The sequence below is a fragment of the Castanea sativa genome, chromosome 8 (assembly GCF_040712315.1).
Source record: "Castanea sativa cultivar Marrone di Chiusa Pesio chromosome 8, ASM4071231v1".
NCBI classification, from domain to species: domain Eukaryota; kingdom Viridiplantae; phylum Streptophyta; class Magnoliopsida; order Fagales; family Fagaceae; genus Castanea; species Castanea sativa.
In genome coordinates, this window is record NC_134020.1 from 13321924 (window position 1) to 13341423 (window position 19500).

Consider the following 19500-nt stretch of genomic DNA (forward strand, 5'->3'; position numbering starts at 1 on the left):
TTTATGAAATCCAATTCCATAAACATATACTTTAGTAACTTCTTACTAAAGTAGTTAGGTCTAACTCTCTGAATAATCAAACCCATTAAACTTATCTCAAGGGAATATTTTGTATCTCCATTAAGAGACTATGAATTTCATCTTGAGAATATATGTTCCATCAACACTAAGGGTCCATTTGGATAGAACTTATTGCTGAAAACTGAAAACTGAAAACACTGTAGCAAAATAATTTTTAAATGTGTGAATAGTGCCGTGGAACCCATTTTTAATGAAAAAGTTGCTGAAAAGTGAAATTTATGGGTCTATGAACAGTGCACGAATGCACTGTTCATGAGGAATTAGTCAACAACTACGGCTGAAAAAAAAAAAAAAAAAAAAAAAAAAAAAAAAAAAAAAAAAAGCTGAAAACGCTGAAACGCAGCCCAGATAAGTTGAATCCAAACGCCCTCTAAATGTAGTTGCCTAACATACCGAGGTTTTGACCGTAACTTTAGATCTCACTCTTGATATATCAAAGCAACCTACACTTCATGATCAGATCCATTATCCTCTCAAGATTAAGAGTTTATGCAAATATAAGTCGTGAGTTTATTATTCATTTGACAGTCGTTAGAAGGATAATAAATCTCACAGCGGTCCAATTCAATATATCTTAACTCTTAAGACATCTCAACATAGCAACTAGAAATCTCCATTTCCATGATCAAGACAAATCATCTTAGTTGATATGTTATAGTATTCGTAGATGAAATACCCAATTTCATCACCGACTACGAACTATAATTCTGAGTTTATAAAGAACTTGTGATTTATATCTTTTGTGACTTTTCACATAAATCACATACTATGCATCTCATGAACTATATGACAATGTCCCAATATTCATATTACCATTATTTTTAGATAATAATAAAACCACTTTATTGATCACAACATTAAGTCATACATAATGTCATACATAGCATCAACCAATAGGATTTAAGGGCACTAATCCTAACACTAGTCACTTATATCCATTTGGACGAGTGTGCTTAGATGATCCACAGTAATGGCAGAAATGTGGCTTCTTTGGTTGAGACTCTGCTTAGTCTCTTTCTTAACAACCTTAAGGGGTGCTCCTAGAGTGGATTTCCCTTATCATTTTTATCGTCACTCATATTTTCTGTTTTAGGTTTAGTTACCTCACAGTTATCATTATTAGCAAGGGGGACAAAAATGACTCTATTTAAAGCATTGGAAGAGGTATTGTAAGAAGAGAGAGAATGATCATACTCGAGATTTGTCTTGTCAGATACAGACTTCTAAAAGTTGAGCATTTCATCTAGCTTGGCACTTGAGGTCCTTTCCAATTTTGCATCCAGTTTCTTGGTCTTTTCAGCAAGAAAGTTGTTTTCAAACCTTAGCGCTCTGATGGTTAGATTAGCTTAATCAACCTTGGTGGAAAATTCCTCTCGTTCCAACTCCACTTCACTTAGCTACCTTGTAGCTAATTTGTAAAGCTTCTCATGCTTCTCGGAAACTCTGATGACATAGAATAGGCAATGTCATCTTGTTCATCCATCTTCTTAAACTTGGATTCCATCAGCTCTTCTTTCTCATCAACCAGCTCTACTACTTCCTCAAGAGACTCAATGGTAGCTATGAAAATGCTCACTATTCCTTCTTAATCACTATCATCAGAATTTGCCTCTAATTCTGTATCACTCAAGGTGGCAACTAAGGCTTTGCTCTTGCCAATGGATTTGAGATATGTGGGACATTCTTGCTTCATATGTCCATATCCTTGACATCCATAGCACTTTGGCCCAGCAGGAACATTATTGCCTTGTCCAACATCTTTGAATTCTCTCTTGCCTTTGTCTAGGGACTTGAACTAAGAAAATCCAGATTGTTTGCAATCCTTGTCACTTGCCTTGACATTCACATTCTTGATGAACTTCTTAAATTGTCTGGTGATATATGATTTGAACTTAATGTCCTTATCTTTAGAAGATTCATCGTTATCATCATTCTTGGCCTTCAAAGCCATGTTCTTACTTTTGCTACCCTTGCCAACCCTTACTAATCCTAGTTCATAGGTTTGCAAATTCTCAATCAGTTATGTCAAAGGAATAGAGTCAAGATCCTTTGATTCTTCTATGACAGTGATCTTGGCATGAAATCTCTCTAGAAGAGATCTGAGAATCTTTCTAACAGTCTTGGGCTCTGGAATTTGTTCTCAAAGATTAAATGATGAATTCACTATTTCCTTGAGCTTGGCATAGAATTTATCGAATGACTCATCATCATCCATCATTATTTCCTCAAAAATGGTAGTGAGCCTTTGGAGTATGGAGTTTTTAACAGCTTTTTTGCTCTTGTAGGTATTTTGAAGAATAGTGCATGCTTCCTTTGCATTGTCAGTGGAGGAGATCTTCTTGAATTCCTCAAAATGTGAAGGCACCAATTAAACTAAATGCAGTGAAAATTAAATTGACACAATGATTTGTTTAAAAATGGGAAAAATCTCTTGCAATACAAAAACTCCACTGGGTAATTTTAAGGTCACTACTCCTAAGAATCTACAACAATCAAGCGATTACAAGTATAAGGAATCTTACAACTACCCTGGCCTATCCTAAAATTCTAATCTACAATTGAACCTTTGCTCCAATACCCAATTGGACTTGATCTTGTAGTAGCCTTCATTCCCTTGATGTAAAAATCTCCATTCTATGACTAACCCTTTCGCACGGATCCTAGTACGTGACTAACTTCGGCAACTTGAATGAATGTTGTTGGTTGCAAGGTTCTTCACTTCATCAACTTGAAGATCAGGATGTTGGGGTTTATGCCCTAAAATCCAATTTAATGGCATGTCATAAATAATTAAATTGTTTAACTATATGAGACTATCTATAAATGAACTAATAGAACATTGTCTTACTCCATGAGATGCATTGTATGTGATTTATGTGATTTAGTCACAAAAGATGTAAATCACAAGTTCCTTGTAAACTCAAAATATAGTTCGTAGTCGGTGATGAAATTGGGCGCTTCATCTGTGAAGACTATAACATATCAACTAAGATGATTTGTCTTGATCATGGAAGTGGAGACTTCTAGTTGGTATGTTGATATATTTTAAGAGTTAAGACATATTGAACTGGACCGCTGTGAGATTTATTATTCTCCTAACTACTTTCAAATGAATAATAAATCTCACGACTTCTATTTACATCAACTCTAAATCCTGAGAGAATAATGGACCTGATTATGAGATGTAGGTTGCTTTGATATATCAAGAGTGAGATCTATTAGTCACAGTCAATACCTCACTATATTGGGCAGTCGCATTTAGTGTTGATGGAACATATATTCTCAGGATGGAATTCATAATCTCTTAATGGAGATATAAAATATTCCCTTGAGATAAGTTTAATAGGTTTGGTTAATCAAAGAGTTGGCCCCAACCACTTTAGTAAGGAGTTATTAAAGTATATATTTGTGGAATTGGATTTCATAAATATATGATGAATAACATTAAGGATTAGACCGGGTACTCAAGGATTAAGATGTAGTAATCTTCAAAGTGGCAGTCTATATTCATGATTTTGTATTACTACGAATATTTTAATGAAGGGGTTGCATATATAATAAAGTCTTGGGATATAATTTAAAACAAGGGTTGTATCTCACAACCTCTATTGTCGGTTTATAGTAGTATGATTAAGCACCTCGCCTTGGCGTATATGCCTTGCTCCCTTCGGAGGGTGTTTAATTCATGGTACTACAAAATAAACTTCTTAATGATGGATGATATGTGTTTTAACATTAAGAATGACCACGCTACCGTGGAGTTACTTAATGACTCACATAGAATTTAGTCAATGGTGTACACTAGACTAAGTTTAATGTTAAACTCCCTTCGGAGCTATGTCATTATTACTTAGAGGTTAAAGGGAATACGGCATGTTATTAGTGTTTGATATGAGTTATCATGATAGCACTAATAATGAGAATAGTTCTCAATCAATCATAGTGTTTATAATTTACTTGCTTCTAAGAAATTTTAAACATGAGATTGAATTGTCGTTGCATATTTTATATTATGGTTTTATTAAGGTTCCATACTATATGTTTTACGCTAAATTGATAATGTCCAGTTTACTTATTATATTCATATTTATTATTTTCAGATTTTATCATGGCATCATTTAGCCCACTTGTTGCTATTCTTAATCAAAACAAACTCATTGGATCCAACTATGTTGACTAGAAAAGAAATTTGGATATTGTTCTTATTGTTGAAGAGCACAAATTTGTGCTTACTCAACCATGTCCTAGCTTTCCATCATTAGATACTCCTATTGAGGAAAAACAACGATATGATCATTGGCAAAAATCTAATGAGATGGTCAAGTGTTATATCTTAGCATCTATTTCAAATGTTCTATAGTATCAAATGCAAGATGTAGAATTAGCTTTGGACATTATGCTAAGTCTAAAGGAGATGTTTGGTGAGCAAGGTAGTTTTGCAAGGCAAGAAACTATTAGGCAAATTTATAATACCAAAATGGCTGAAGGCACTTCAGTTAGAAAGCATTGTCTTAGGATGATATCTAATTTGAATACATTGGAAGCTTTAGGTGCCGATATTGATGAAGAATCCTAAGTGGATATGATACTCCAGTCACTACCGAAATCATTTAAAGAATTCAGACTGAATTATAATATAAACAAAAAGGTTTATTCATTGTCTGAATTGATGAATGAGTTGGTGGCAGTGGAAGGCATCCTTGGTACTTCTAGTGTTGAAGCCAATATGGGTGAAGCTTCTACTTCTCAACCTAAGTCGAAAGGCAAGGGTAAGAAGAAGAAGAAGAAGGATTTCACCAAGCAATACGGTAAACAAATTGCCTTAGGAGTTACCAACAAAGGAAAGAAAATCAAAGGAAAGTATTTCCATTATGGTGAGAAAGGACATTGGAAGAGGAATTGTCCAATCTTCAAAGTGCCAAGAATAAGGGTATGAAAAGTTCATCTCTTCTAGAAATATATTTAGTACAGAATCCCACGGATTCCTGGTGTGTGGATTCAGGTTATACTAATCATATCTGCGATTCTTTGCAGGGGTTTCAGGAGACCAGAAAGTTGAACGAGGGAGAACTATTTCTTACTTTGGTTGATAGGAGCAAGATTCCAGTTGTAGCTGTTGGAATGTTCAATTTATGTTTTAATTTTAGAGTTTTAATATTGGAAGACTGTCTGTATGTACCTAACATTCGTTGGAATTTAATTTCTACAACTGATTTAGGTAAGCATGTATATTATGTTATTCTGAAAGACAATATTCTAATTAAGAAGGATAAAATGTTTATCTGTTCTGGCAATATTGTGGATAGTCTTTATATTTTAACTCCTGATAAGCATGAATTATACAATTCTAAATTAGATGATAAATCTCATGTGAAATCATTAAAGGTAAAGTTTCCTTCTTCTAATGATGCATATCTTTGGCACTTGCGTTTGGTTCATATTAATTCAAATAGGATTCAAAGACTCATCAAAGATGGACTCTTAGAGCCATTGGACTTTGATGATTTTCCAGTTTGTGAATCTTATTTGGAGGGTAAAATGGCAAAACGACCTTTTAATGCAAAAGGTAGAAGAGCCTAAGAGTTGCTTCAATTAATTCATACAGATGTATGTGGTCCTATGTCAACCTAAGTGAAAGGAGGTTATGAGTACTTTATCACTTTTACGGATGATTACTTAAGATATGGTTATATGTACCTAATAAGACGGAAGTCCGAAACCTTTGAAAAGTTCAAAGAGTTTAGGGCTGAAGTTGAGAATCAATTGAGTAAACGCATAAAGCCCATTCGATCTGATCTATGTGGCGAATACCTTCTTGGGAATTTCAAGGATTATCTAATTCAAAATGGGATTGTATCCCAATTGACAACACCTGGAACTCCACAACAAAATGGTGTAGCAAAAAGAAGAAATAGGACTTTTTTAAAAATGGTTAGGTCCATAATGAGTCATTCAACTTTACCAGTTTCCTTTTGAGGATATGCACTAAAAAATGCAATCCATATTTTGAATTTGGTTCCATTAAAATCTATTCCCAACACACCCAAGGAATTGTGGAGTGGGTGCAAGCCTAGTATGAAATATCTCCTCATTTGGGGATGTCCAGCACATGTGTTGAAAGGAAAGTTTGATAAGTTGGAAGCAAAAACAGAAGTATGCATGTTTTTAGGGTATTCAAAGGAAACTAAGGGTTATTTATTCTATAATCATAAAGATAACAAAGTGTTTGTTAGCACTTATGCTGAATTCTTGGAAGATGATTATGTGAATAATTTTAATCCTAGAAGCAAAGTTGTTTTGGTTGAAATAGATGAACCTGTAGTTGAACAACCAATGGATGAAACTAGAGATAATGTGTTTGTATTAGATACACCACAAGATACTACTCATGAGATGTATAGTACACAGGTGCCTCGTCTTAGTGGGAGGATTGTTCAGCCACCTATAAGATTTATAGGTTTGGGAGAAGCTTATGAAGCTATCTTAGGAGAGGCTGAATCTAATCCTTACACTTATGAAGAAGCAATGAATGATATAGATGCACATCATTGGATCCAAGCTATGAAATCTGAATTGGATTCTATGTATTCCAATCATGTATGGGTGTAAAGGCACCTAACGACATTAAACTTGTTGGTTGCAAATGGGTTTACAAGAGAAAGAGAGGGATAGATGGAAAAGTTGAAACCTTTAAAGTAAGACTAGTGGCGAAAGGGTATACACAAAAGGAAGGTATTGACGATGATGAAACTTTTTCGCTAGTAGCCATACTTAAGTCTATTAGAATTCTCTTATCCATTGCTTTTCATTATGATTATGAGATTTGACAAATGATTGTCAAGACTGCATTTCTTAATGGCAATCTTGAAGAAGAAATCTACATGATACAAACAGATGGTTTTATAGCAAAGAACCAAGAGCATATGGAATGCAAGTTGAAAAGGTCTGTTGGGGACATATTTTTATGTAATTGGCATATCCTTTGACAAAACGCACTTGTATTTGGGTAAGTCTAAGTAGGTTCAAGAAGATCATTATAAGTGGTTAAATTGAAGACATGAAAATTACCTAAGAACTGCTCAAGAAAAGTGCAAACTGTAGGTCTCGATACCTCCTCAACAAAAGCTCGATTTATCAAGATTCATTAAAGCTCAATAAATGTCTCGATTGATCGAGCTTACGAGTTTTAGATTATAACCAGCAACGTTTTTACTCTAAAAGGCTATTTTTTTATAGGTTTGTATAATTCTTATTGGACTAGGAAAGCCCAAGGTTTGTGTAAATCTATTTGGAATAGAAGAGCCTATTAAAGCTCCTATTTTAAGGAGGTGGAAAAAGAAAAACCTAACCCTAGAGAGCTTCATAAGGTTTTCTTTTAGAAACCCTAGCCTCCTCCTACAGAAGAAAGAGTTTTTGCTGCCTTTCTTGTACGCCTTTGGGTTTTGTAACCAAGCAAAGTCTCTTGCACCAACATTGAAGATCTTATTGGTGTTTCTATGTGAAGCTGCTGCAAATCAATACAACAATCAAAGGGTTGCTATGGAGTTAGTCACATATTGGGATTCATGCAACGGAGTAAGCCGCATACTTGGATCCGCGTATCTGATTGGTTAGTTACGTACTAGGAGCCGTGCAATACAAAAAGAGATCTTCACTACAGAACAAGTCCAACTGGGTATTGGAGTAAGGGTTCAACTGTAGGTTGGTATAAGGTACTGGGATTCCTTTACTTGTAACCGCTTGTTGTGATAATAGTGGATTCTCGGGAGTGGTGGCCTTACTTGTATGGCTACCACACGTTTGCATGTTAAATTGGTTAATTAATTGAACTTGGCTAATTAATTAATTAATTCATCACAAGGGGTCAATACGTTTTTGGCCTATCAAGGTCTATTTATGGACTTAAGCAAACATCTAGGTCATGGAACATCAAATTTGATCAAGAAATCAAGTCATTTGGTTTTAAACAAAATCTTGATGAGCTATGTGTGTACAAAAGACATCGAGATAAAGTAGTAATGTTCCTAGTGCTTTATGTTGATAATATTCTACTAATTGAAAATGATGTAGGGGTAATGTTATTAGTTAAAATTTGGTTGTCAAGCCAATTTGATATGAAGGACTTAGGCGAAGCTAACTATATTCTAGGAATCAAGCTTTGACAAGATCGAAAGAATAGGATGTTAGGTTTGTCACAAGCTGGATATGTAAATAAGGTTCTAGAACGGTTTAGCATGCAAAACTCCAAGAAAGAATTACTTCCTTTTAGACATGGAGTTCCTCTATCTGATGACCAAAGGCCTAAGACTCTTGAGGAAGAAAACATGATGAGACAAGTTCCCTATGCTTCTGCAGTAGGAAGTCTCATATATGCCATGCTTTGTACTAGACCGGATATTTGTTATTCAGTTGGCATGGTTAGCCGATATTAGTCAAATCCAGGACTTAAACATTGGCAAGCTGTAAAGTATATTCTTAAGTATCTAAGGAGAACGAGAGATTATATGCTTGTTTACCACTGTGAGGATTTGATTCCCATTGGCTATACAGATTCAGATTTTTCAGTCAAATCTTGATTTCAGAAAGTTCACTTCAGGTTGTGTATTCACCTTGGGAGGTGGAGCCATAAGTTGGAGGAGTGTAAAGCAATCTTGTATTACTGACTCCACCATGGAAGCTGAATATGTTATTGCTGATGAAGTGACAAAGGAAGCTATTTGGCTCAAGAAATTCCATTTTGATCTTGGTGTTGTGAGAATTGAGCAAGTTCCTATAACATTGTTCTGCGACAATAGTGGAGCGGTTGCACAATCTAAGGATCTAAAGAATCACAAGAAAGGAAAGCACATAGAAAGGAAGTACCACATCATTCGAGACAATGCTGCTCGTGGAGATGTAGTAGTATCAAAGATTGAAAGTGCAAAGAATCTAGCAGATCCTTTTACCAAAACCTTGCCCCAAAGGACTTTTGAGTCACATTTGGAGGAAATGAGAGTTAGATTAGTGCACAATAGTCTTTAGGGCAAGTTAGAGATTGTTAGGATGGGTGCCCTTAAATCCTATTGTATGGTGTTGTGTATAAAATTTTGTATGACTTAATGTTACGATTAATAAAGTTGTTTTATTATTATCTAAAATAACGGTAATGGGAATATTGGGGTATTATTATATAGTCCATGAGATGCATAGTATGTGATTTATGTGATTTAGTCACAAAAGATATAAATCACAAGTTTTTTGTAAACTCAGAATTGTAGTTCGTAGTCAGTGATGAAATTGAGCATTTCATCTGCGAAGACTACAACATATCAACTAAGATGATTTGTCTTGATCATGGAAATGGAGATTTCTAGTTGGTATGTTGATATGTTTTAAGAGTTAAAACATATAGAATTGGACCACTGTGAAATATATTATTCTCCTAACGACTGTCAAATGAATAATAAATTCACAACTTTTATTTACATGAACTCTTAATCTTGAGAGGATAATGGACCTGATCATGAAGTGTAAGTTGCATTGATATATTAGGAGTGAGGTCTAAAGTCACGATCAAAACCTCAATATGTTAGGCAGCCACATTTAGTGTTGATGGAACATATATTCTCAAGCTGGAATTCATAGTCTCTTAACGGAGATATAAAATATTCCCTTGAGATAAATTTAATGGATTTTGTTATTCAAAGTGTTAGGCCTAACTACTTCAGTAAGGAGTTTCTAAATTATATATTTATGGAATTGAAATTCATAAATATATGATGAATAACTTAAAGGATTAAGCTAGGTACTCAAGGAATTAAATTGTAGTAATTTTTAAAGTGCCAGTCTATATTCATGACTTTGTATTATTACGAATATTTTATGAATAGGTTGCATATACAATAAAGTCTTGGTATATAATTTATGCCCTAAAATTCAATTTATTGGCATGTCATAAATAATTAAATTATTTAATTATATGAGACTATCTATAAATGAACTAATGGGACATTATCTTAGTCCATGAGATGCATTGTATGTGATTTAGTTACAGAAGATGTAAATCAAAAGTTCCTTGTAAACTCAAAATGTAGTTCGTAGTCAGTGATGAAATTGAGCGTTTCATCTGCGAAGACTATAACATATCAACTATAATGATTTGTCTTGATCATGGAAGTGGAGACTTCTAGTTGGTATGTTGATATGTTTTAAGAGTTAAAACATATTGAGCTGGACCGCTGTGAGATTTACTAGTCTCCTAACGACTATCAAATGAATAATAAATCTCACGATTTCTATTTACATCAACTTTAAATCTTGAGAGAATAATGAACCTGATCTTGAGATGTAGGTTGCATTGATATATCAAGGGTGAGATCTATTAGTCAAGGTCAAAACCTCAGTATGTTGGGCAGCCGCATTTAGTGTTGATGGAACATATATTCTCAAGATAGAATTCATAATCTCTTAACGGAGATATAATATATTTCTTTGAGATAAGTTTAATGGGTTTGGTTATTCAGAGTGTTGGGCCCAACCACTTTAGTAACGAGTTACTAAAATATATATTTATGAAATTGGATTTTTTAAATATATGATGAATAACATAAATGATTAAACCGGGTACTCAAGAATTAAGATGTAGTAATTTTCAAAGTGGCAGTCTATATTCATGACTTTGTATTACTACGAATATTTTAATGAAGGGGTTGCATGTATAATAAAGTCTTGGGATATAATTTATGGATAAGGCCTAGAGTGCAAATATGTTTATATAATGGTATTAAATATAGTTAATGGTAACTTTGGACTTGTCAAGAGTTGATAGAAAAGCCCAAGACCTATTGGAGCTAGTGTCTTATTGGTCCCTTTTGGTCCCACTCCAAGCCATATACTAGATTCCAATTGGAATAGTCCAAAAGGTTAGTCCAATTAGATAATCAGTTATATATAAGGAGAGAAACATACAAAATTTTTTATTAAGAATAAAAGAAAGAGAGACATCATTGTCAAATGGTGTGTTTGTGTGAGTGAAGCCACTCGATTATTCTCCCTTGAAAACTGATTGAGAGACTAAACTTCTTAGGCGTAAAGTGGAATTGGAGTGAAGATTAAAAGTTTTTTCAAGTACTTCTAATCTTTTGTTTTGAATTTCTCTACACCAAGGTACGCTCTCTTGTTCTTAAATTCTGAAACTTACATAGTGTATGTTATTAATCATGAATGAAATAGATCCATGTTTGTTACTTCTACTGTGTGTTTTGTCTGAGATACAAAACTAGATTTTCCAACAGTATGTGTGAGTGAAGCCACTCCTTTATTCTCCCTTGAAAACTGATTGAGAAACCACACTTCTTGGGCGCAGAGTGGAATTGAATTGAAGATTAAAAGTGTTTCCAAGTACTTCTAGTCTTTTTTTTTAAAAAAAAATTTCACCACACCAAGGTACGCTATCTTATTCTTAAATTCTGAAATTTACATAGTGCATGTTATTAATCATGAATGAAATAGATCCATGTTTGTTGCTTCCGCTGTGTGTTTGTATGGGATACAAAACCAGATTTTCCAACAAACACTGCCTAGAGGTTGTACTAGCAACTAAAGTCTAATAGGTAATGGGATTTCATCATCTTTTTTAAAGCTCTAGTTCTAGCGGAAGGAAGTCATGACCAAGTTACTCAAATCTCAGCAAATCACCTCCACAAATGCAAAAAATGTTCAAGAATTGATTCATGCATCAAACCCATGAATCCTAAAAGGGAATATTTGGGAAAGTGTGGTTTGGAAGGTATAAAGGGATCTCCAATGGAACCCTCTGAAGTAGGCCTAAAATTTGACACTTGGCTTGGGATGCTGAATCCTACTCTCTAGGGTCCAAATCTCATTTGCAGCACCAAGATTCTACCCTAATACTTTCCTTAATCCCATTGGCTAAAGTCAATCCTAAAAAAATTAGCATGTAATGCAAGATTACCCAAATATTCACTCATGTCTGATAGTACCCAAAGAAGCAAGGTAGCCCAAAAGAAAATCACCCATTTATAGCCAAATCCTAGGATGTGCAGTCTGCCCCTCTTCTTGTTGATTAGCCCTATGTTTTTGGATTCTTGCTAATCACCCCCTAAACTCCACTATAAAAGGGTAATCACAGCAGCTCCATCAACATACACACTAACCTCCTTGAAATTTCTGTTATTCTTGTCACTTTGCCATATTTTAGCTTGTAGATTAGTTTCCCCAACTCATAAATGATCTCTCTCAGTCCCTAAAAGCCCACACTCACCTAACCTCAAACATTCCTTTTTCGTTTTCTACAAATCCTAAGTCCATAAATGGTCCTTAATCAGTCATAATCAACCTTCTTCCCCACTAAAGACTTAGTCTCATCATTATTTCCCTCCATTTTACTATGAACTCACACACCCATTCACTCAAAATAGCCTATAATACCCCACACTTATCCTACATTCACTAAGAATCTTGGTTTAACATCTGCTGCAAAATGCTGGAGTCTCTCTCTCTCCCTTTATATCACGCTAAATAACCCCTTTCTTCTCACCATGGAACCTTTGGTCTTTACTTTTTGTTTTTCCATTGAGAGATATTTGTGTTTGTAACAATAAAATTTTCTCCTCATATTGACATAGTAGTAGCAGAAAGTACCTTGGACCATCTTGACCGAGACACACAATAACTTTTTGAAGTGAACACTTTCTTCAATTTGTTCAATAATTGATTGCTGGACCATTAGTTTAATTTTACCTTATTGCTGGAGAATTTTATTTTCTTGCATTGTTGTAACAGAACTACTAATCTATTCTCTTTTTTGGATAAGTTTATCACTACACCAAAGCTTTTGGGTATCATCTTAAAGCCCAACGTTGAGTTTTAGCTTGGCCTCCCCATATTTTATTCAAGAACATCAGTTTCCTCCTCAATGATAACTTACTCCACATTCCTTTTAAGAGCTTCGATAACTTTTAAGTGGACTTTGTGAATTGCTTTTGTGCTAGAATCTCATTCTCTCTATCTTGTGTATGTTTGTTTCTTTAAGAAAATGATGATAGCAAAAAAGTTGTTGCGAAAGATATTAATTGCCTCAAAAAAACAATAAATGTGTACTTTCTCATCTCATAGAATAGTGAATTTTACTAATTAAATTTATAGTGAAACCCATTTTTCATGTGAGAAGAATGAGTATGGATTTGTTATACTCCTGAAATTTTCTATAATTTTCCTTTGGCTTCACCCATTACCTAATTGCCGTAAAACAAAACAATTAAGTATGGATTTATCATATCAACCATCTGTAAAATTGTTCGTATAATAATTTGTGACTATATAGCATTACTCTTCTTTTTTATATAGTGATATTAATTGATACCTTAATTCTATCTTTATTTTACATTCACATCATTTAGAAGGAGTGAAGCTACAAAAAAGGGTCTGTATTGAACCCCAACGGTGCCTAAAGCTGCAACTAAACCCGGTTTGCAAGCTCGACTCCATCTTCTTCAGAAGTACCACTTTCTTTCCCATGCACCTGAACAGGCTTATATGTATATATTTTGGCGCAATACAAGTAGTAAATAAGATTTACGACTTGCAACAATGTGAGTAGCCAGTAAAAGTATTCCAACTTTCCCTTACTCAGATTGTCATTCCGAAGCCAGTTTGATCCATTAGGCCCAGCACTAAACTTGTGCACTACGCTAACCAGTAGCGAGCTGACATAATTCCCAAATGAAATAGCCAACCAAAACAATGCCATAGCAGTGCTCCTCATGCTTTCTGGTGCCTGGTCGTAGAAAAACTCAAGATGTCCTATGGACATGAAAGCTTCAGCAATCCCATGAAGGCAGTACTGTGGTACAAGCCAAAATACTGATATAGGGATAGCAGGATGAGGCTGATCGATGAGCCCGTGTGCTAAAGCCACATTTTTACGCTTCACTTCCACGAACCCGGCAACTAGAGTGGCGAGTATGGAGATAACAAACCCAATTCCCATTCGATGCAAGAAGGTGATGCCACGGTCAAGCCCAGTGAATTTGCGAGCTAAGGGAATGAAAAGACGGTCATAAAATGCGATTGTGATGAGCATGGTGACATAGGAGAAGACAGTCATGGAGCCAGCAGGAATTTGGAAGGATTTTGTGATGTGCCTATTCATGGTTTGGGCTTGTAGAAGTGAGAATGTGCTTTGTTGTGCATAGGCTGTGATAAGAAGGATGCCTGCAGCCCATATAGGACCCATTCGGATCACTGATTTTAATTCTTCCACTCTATGAACAGTGTTCAATCTCCAAAAGTTTGGTGCTTGCCCAGATTTGAGGTTGTCTTCTTCTGTAACAATAGCTGCCTTGTCAAGGAACCTGCAAAAATAAGCATATACATGCTAGAAATTAGTACAATTCTAGCTTCAAAAGTGTCGTCTGTGACAATATCTGGGTGGGTCTCTCATGGGCTGAAAATAGGGGGCCTAATTATGACCCACAAGGAAGCCCATTGGGCTTTTAAGCTAAAAGAACTAAAAGGCTACACATTTTTCTATAAATAGTATGCAACTTAGTACTGTATTAATTTGGTAACTCCATGGCAAAAAAGGTGATATATTTTGTAAGAATAATGTATGGACATGATGTTTTTCACACTAACTGTATATTTCCTATTTTGATTGGACTATATTATTTTCATTGTATCTATCTCGATATTACTTTTATTATGAATAAATTATTTGTAAAAAAATTATGAAAAAAATTATGTTTTAAAACTTACTAATTTAGTTGGGGTATATATATATATATATATATATATATATATATATATATTTTGAGAATCAATTGGGGCATATTATATATATTACTCCACTATCTCTTAAACCTCAAACAAAACGGGAAATAAAAACAAATATAATATATGTAAGAGAAGACAGAAAAATATAAAGGAAGAAAGAGGGAGAGAAAAGAAACTTTTCCAATGGATGAGTCATGGAAATTAGGTAATAAGTAGGGATGAGTCAGACTTTTGACATATCTTAATAATTTGAGGTAGGACGACTCTTATCAGTTCCTAAAGGAGAGAGGACACTCAGACTTTTGTTGCTTAGCTAAAAGGTTACCGTATATGATATGATAGAAATATAGTATGTGGTGCTGATCAACATGTTTATAAAAAAAGGTGGCACGCTGCTCAACATGTTCTAAGAATGCGGCCCCTACATTCCATGGACAATGATTGAGTCGTCCGTGGGCTTCCAGTTAATGACAGCCATATATGATAATTGTCTCCCCATAATAGACGATGACAATGCAACCACCGAATTGGTGATCCGTGACCTCTATTGATTCCAATCATACCAAGACAAAAAGGAAATTAACAAAATATAATAATAATAATGAGAGATGAGGTAAAAAATTTTGTTACCAACATAAAGCAATACCAAGTTGTTTCCTATTGCATGACAATGATGTGGGTCATACAAAGGGAAATCCTTTTTCATCCTAGGGCCAATGTCTTTTTTGTAAAATTATTCATGTTTACTACTTTAAAAAAAAATGTTTACCAGGATGACTTTTAGTTTTGTGAAAATAAATATGCAAGTTTTCAGCCCAAAAAAAAAAAGAAAAAAAAAAACCCTTAAACGTAGGAGTAAAATTTCAGGGGAAGATGTTTTGATGTTTCTTTTTATTTGATGTACTTCAAATAATTGATTTTGTTTCCTTATTTCTCAAAAAGAGAAATCAGATTTCCATCAATGTTCAATGGATGAATAACTTTCTAAAACTTACCATTATTATGCAAGATATTAGCTAATTTATCACTTTTCTATCTCTTCATTAGTGTGAAAAAGGAAAAGGTTGTTTCTATTGGCAAATCGTATATAAAGATAATTACTGATCATATTCATGAGATGATATAACATGCATCAGCTAATGTATCTCCATTTCAGATGGGGTCGGTGAAACAATTCCATATGCGAGGGAGAATACATACACCCCATACATGGTAAATTTTTCTCATATTCATATGTTATTGTAATTAAAAATTAAAATATAGGATGAGGATAATGTCACACATATATTATACTTCGTGACCATAGTGCCTTTAAGAGACACTAGGTAGATAAGTGAGGGAAGGAAATTTAGCTAATTAAATTAAATCTATCAACGAATGGTGGTGGCGGGGAAGGAAGAAGGGTGTTCATATTACATATTAGAAATTCAAAGATATAAAAACCGACAAGTTATTTAATAATTTAAATGATGTGATAATTTATATAGTACTATTAAATCCAGAATTAAAATATTAATCTTGAGATGTACTATTTCTACTTCTAATAATACAGAGAGAATCATATTCCTAATTAAGTTCATGGGTACATACAAGGATTCCTTGTACACCGTTTTTAGAGTTGATAGATGCAAGAGGGAAATTTCTTTTGTTTTAAAAAAAGTTGGGGGCGAAAGGTTTCAAAAGCCGCGTGCAACGTTTATGTAGCAACTGCATGCAATGCAATAGCCTACCAAGTACCAAATTCTATAGTGCCCTTGGATGCAACGAATTTCCAAATTAGATAACCCTCCTTAATTGATGTAACTTTTGAGAGATAGAAAGTGGCACTTACTTCATGTGCTTAGTGTGAACAAGTTTCCCTGCCAAAGAAATTAAGGCATCAAGCTCGTCATTTTGGTATAATAATTTAGGATCACCAACTATTGGCAGCTTTCTCTTCTTGTAGGCGGCCACAATCACTTGTACCAACCGGGTAAATGGACTCCCAACCGGATCCAAGTTCCGGTAAAGCGGGTACCCGATAATAAAAGTAATAACTGAAATTAACATAGCGATGGTGGGAATGCCAAGGCCCCAACCCCATCCAACGTTATCTTGAATATAAACAAGAACGGTCACAGCCACTAGTATGGATGCCCCCATGACAAAATAGTACCAGTTGAAAAAAGTCCATGTCTTGGTGTTTTGCTTAGGATCCGTCTCATCAAATTGATCTGCCCCGAATGCCACTACACAGGGTCGGATCCCACCAGATCCTAGGGCTCCTAGTAGGAGAGATAGGTATAGGATTGCCTCCTGTCCCGCATCGGCTTCTCTACAGACTTGATCACCTTTACATGGTGGTGGCCTACGTTGTGGCAGTACTGCTGAGAGTGTTAAGCTAATCATGCCCTACGCATATATTTTCCAAATTAGGAGGAAAACAAACTCCTTGCTTAGGTGAAGATAACACAAGAAAGGAAGGGGAGAAAAAAGATAACGTATTCCCCTTTTATCATATATTTTTTATTATTAGCACAGTAAATTTAAGACTTGACAATAAGTAATTGAACTAGAATTTTGATGGAAGTATTCTGGTTTGGGAGTATAATATTTATGGGGTAAGTCATTTTTTTAATGGTGCTAGTTACTTAGATGTTATAAGTAGTATACTAGTATGCCATACAGCTAATGCATACTAGAGAATCAAGACTGTTATAGAACTATTATATAATAATAAAAAATAATAAAAAAGACTGTTTTAGAACTTATCTATATTGTCTAAAATTTTGTTTGTTGTTTGGATAATCTTTAAGGAAAACCACTTAAATTTCTTCAATTAAGTAGGCAATTCTATGTCTTTTTATCTTAATTAGTTGATTGGATAATCAAATGAATTTCTAAAATTTCTTTTTCTTTTTCTGTAGATTTATAAAAACCATTTTGCAGTGTAAAAATAAGGAACGTGATATAAAAATGGAGAATTTATGATCTTTTTTTTAAAAGAAGAAGAAAAAATATATATAAAATGTTCTTTAGGGATTGTGTAATACTTACTCATTAAACTATTTGTTTACACGACAGTGATATTCTTTGTTTCTCTCTTTATCACTCTATATCATCATCACACGGATATTATTGGTAGCACCTCAACATTTTATAGGAATATCCTTGATGTATGTCATATTTACACCTCAACTTCATTTTAGAGAGAGAGAGAGAGAGAGAGAGAGAGAGAGAGTCCTTACTATTTGGTATACGATGGAAGCAACTGTTATGGTCCAGAACCGACCAACAAATGCATCAGAGATGAAGGCCCCAAGCAAAGGTGTCAAGCTTGCAGTCCCTCCAAAGTTGGTGAGGGTGTTAGCTGCTTTGGTTACAGGCATATGCAGCTGTGTTGTTAAGTAGTTAATCATATTAGTACTAAATCCTACCACAGCCAACTTCTCACTAATCTCGTTTGCTACACACAAAAAAAAAAAACAAAATCATCATCAAAACTAGTATATCCTCATAAAACAAAAGAAGCAAAAGAGAAAATTAAGTTTGTTGTATGAGTGCTGCGAAAGCTTACCAAAGATGAAGGGCATCGTGACCCACCCTCCTTTTTCCCTTCTTCCATGGTTCCCTTTCTCCTCCATCTTCTTAGTGTTCTAGTACTACAATGGCACCCCAAAGTAGCAAACCCTCTTATTTATAAGCTCTGTGGACTGAAAATTTGAACGCAGTAATTACTTAATGTAACCTGTCCTCGTAAGATTTTCTATTATACACGTGTATGGCCACGAGTGAGATGTTTAAGACTAAATGTTTAGAATTAATCTTTGTTTAAAATTAAACACAAACACTGGTGGGTAATAGGGTTGGACAGAGAAGTCATTGTCATTTTTTAACTTTTTCCTCAACTTGTGTAACATATCATTATTATTATTATTATTATTATTATTATCTTGATGTGAAGTGTAACATATTACTGATGATATGTGATTCGGAGATAAGGACTTATGGACTGACTGAACTTTACTTATTATTATTATTGGCTAAGACTTAGGATCCGTTTGGTTGGAGGAATAAAAAAGTGGGAGGATGAAAAAATAGTGAGAGGATAGAAAAGATTTAGTTTTCCCTCGTGTGTGTTTGGTTGGAATGATGAAAAAGTGGGAGGGTGGAAAACTTTTTTGTTTAGTTTGAGAGAAAAATAAGAGGATGAAAAATGTAGTTTATATAAATTGACTATTATGTCATTCTTATATAATATATATGAGAAATAGATATATTTACACTCATTAAATAATATAAAAATTGAATGTCATGCAAAACAAAAACAAAAAATCAACAAGAAACAATAGATTAATGAGGAATATAATGAGGACAAGAAACAATAGAATGAGGACAAGGCAAAAAAAAAAATTGGAGTTTAGGTTGCTGTCATGAAGATACTAAAAAAGAGATAAGGATGAAGAGGTAAAAGGTTAATCAGGTCACAATCAGTGGGAAACTGAGAGGGGTAGATGAGTACAATAAAGGTGAGGATATTTGTGTAATTTATTACTCATATCATCTTTTCTCTTTAGTTTTCCTCCCAAATTGGGAGGACAAAATTATGTGAGTCTGAAGGGATTATTTTCCACACTATTTTCTTTCTCTCTTATTTTCTCTCCT

At 34.4% G+C, this 19500-nt stretch overlaps 1 protein-coding gene across 1 annotated transcript; it reads right to left on the reverse strand.

Annotated features, from left to right (window-relative positions):
• Window positions 1–13303: 13303 nt before the first annotated feature.
• On the reverse strand, window positions 13304–18572 carry LOC142605634 (protein NRT1/ PTR FAMILY 3.1-like). Its single transcript, XM_075777066.1, has 4 exons — window positions 18413–18572; window positions 18084–18301; window positions 16688–17247; window positions 13304–14435 (listed from the first exon to the last, which is right to left on the reverse strand). Exons 1-4 carry the CDS (start codon window positions 18477–18479, stop codon window positions 13541–13543), a joined length of 1740 nt encoding a protein of 579 aa, XP_075633181.1. The 5' UTR covers window positions 18480–18572; the 3' UTR covers window positions 13304–13540.
• Between the last annotated feature and the right edge of the window lie 928 nt (window positions 18573–19500).

Bases quoted from the DNA above. Each gene is read 5' to 3' on its own strand.
- LOC142605634 (XM_075777066.1), bottom strand. From the start codon at position 18,479: ATGGAGGAGAAAGGGAACCATGGAAGAAGGGAAAAAGGAGGGTGGGTC. The intron at 18,302-18,412 runs GTAAGCTTTCGC...TTTTGTGTGTAG, and splicing joins CACGATGCCCTTCATCTTTG to CAAACGAGATTAGTGAGAAG. The intron at 14,436-16,687 runs GTAAGTGCCACT...TTATTTTTGCAG, and splicing joins GTTCACACTAAGCACATGAA to GTTCCTTGACAAGGCAGCTA.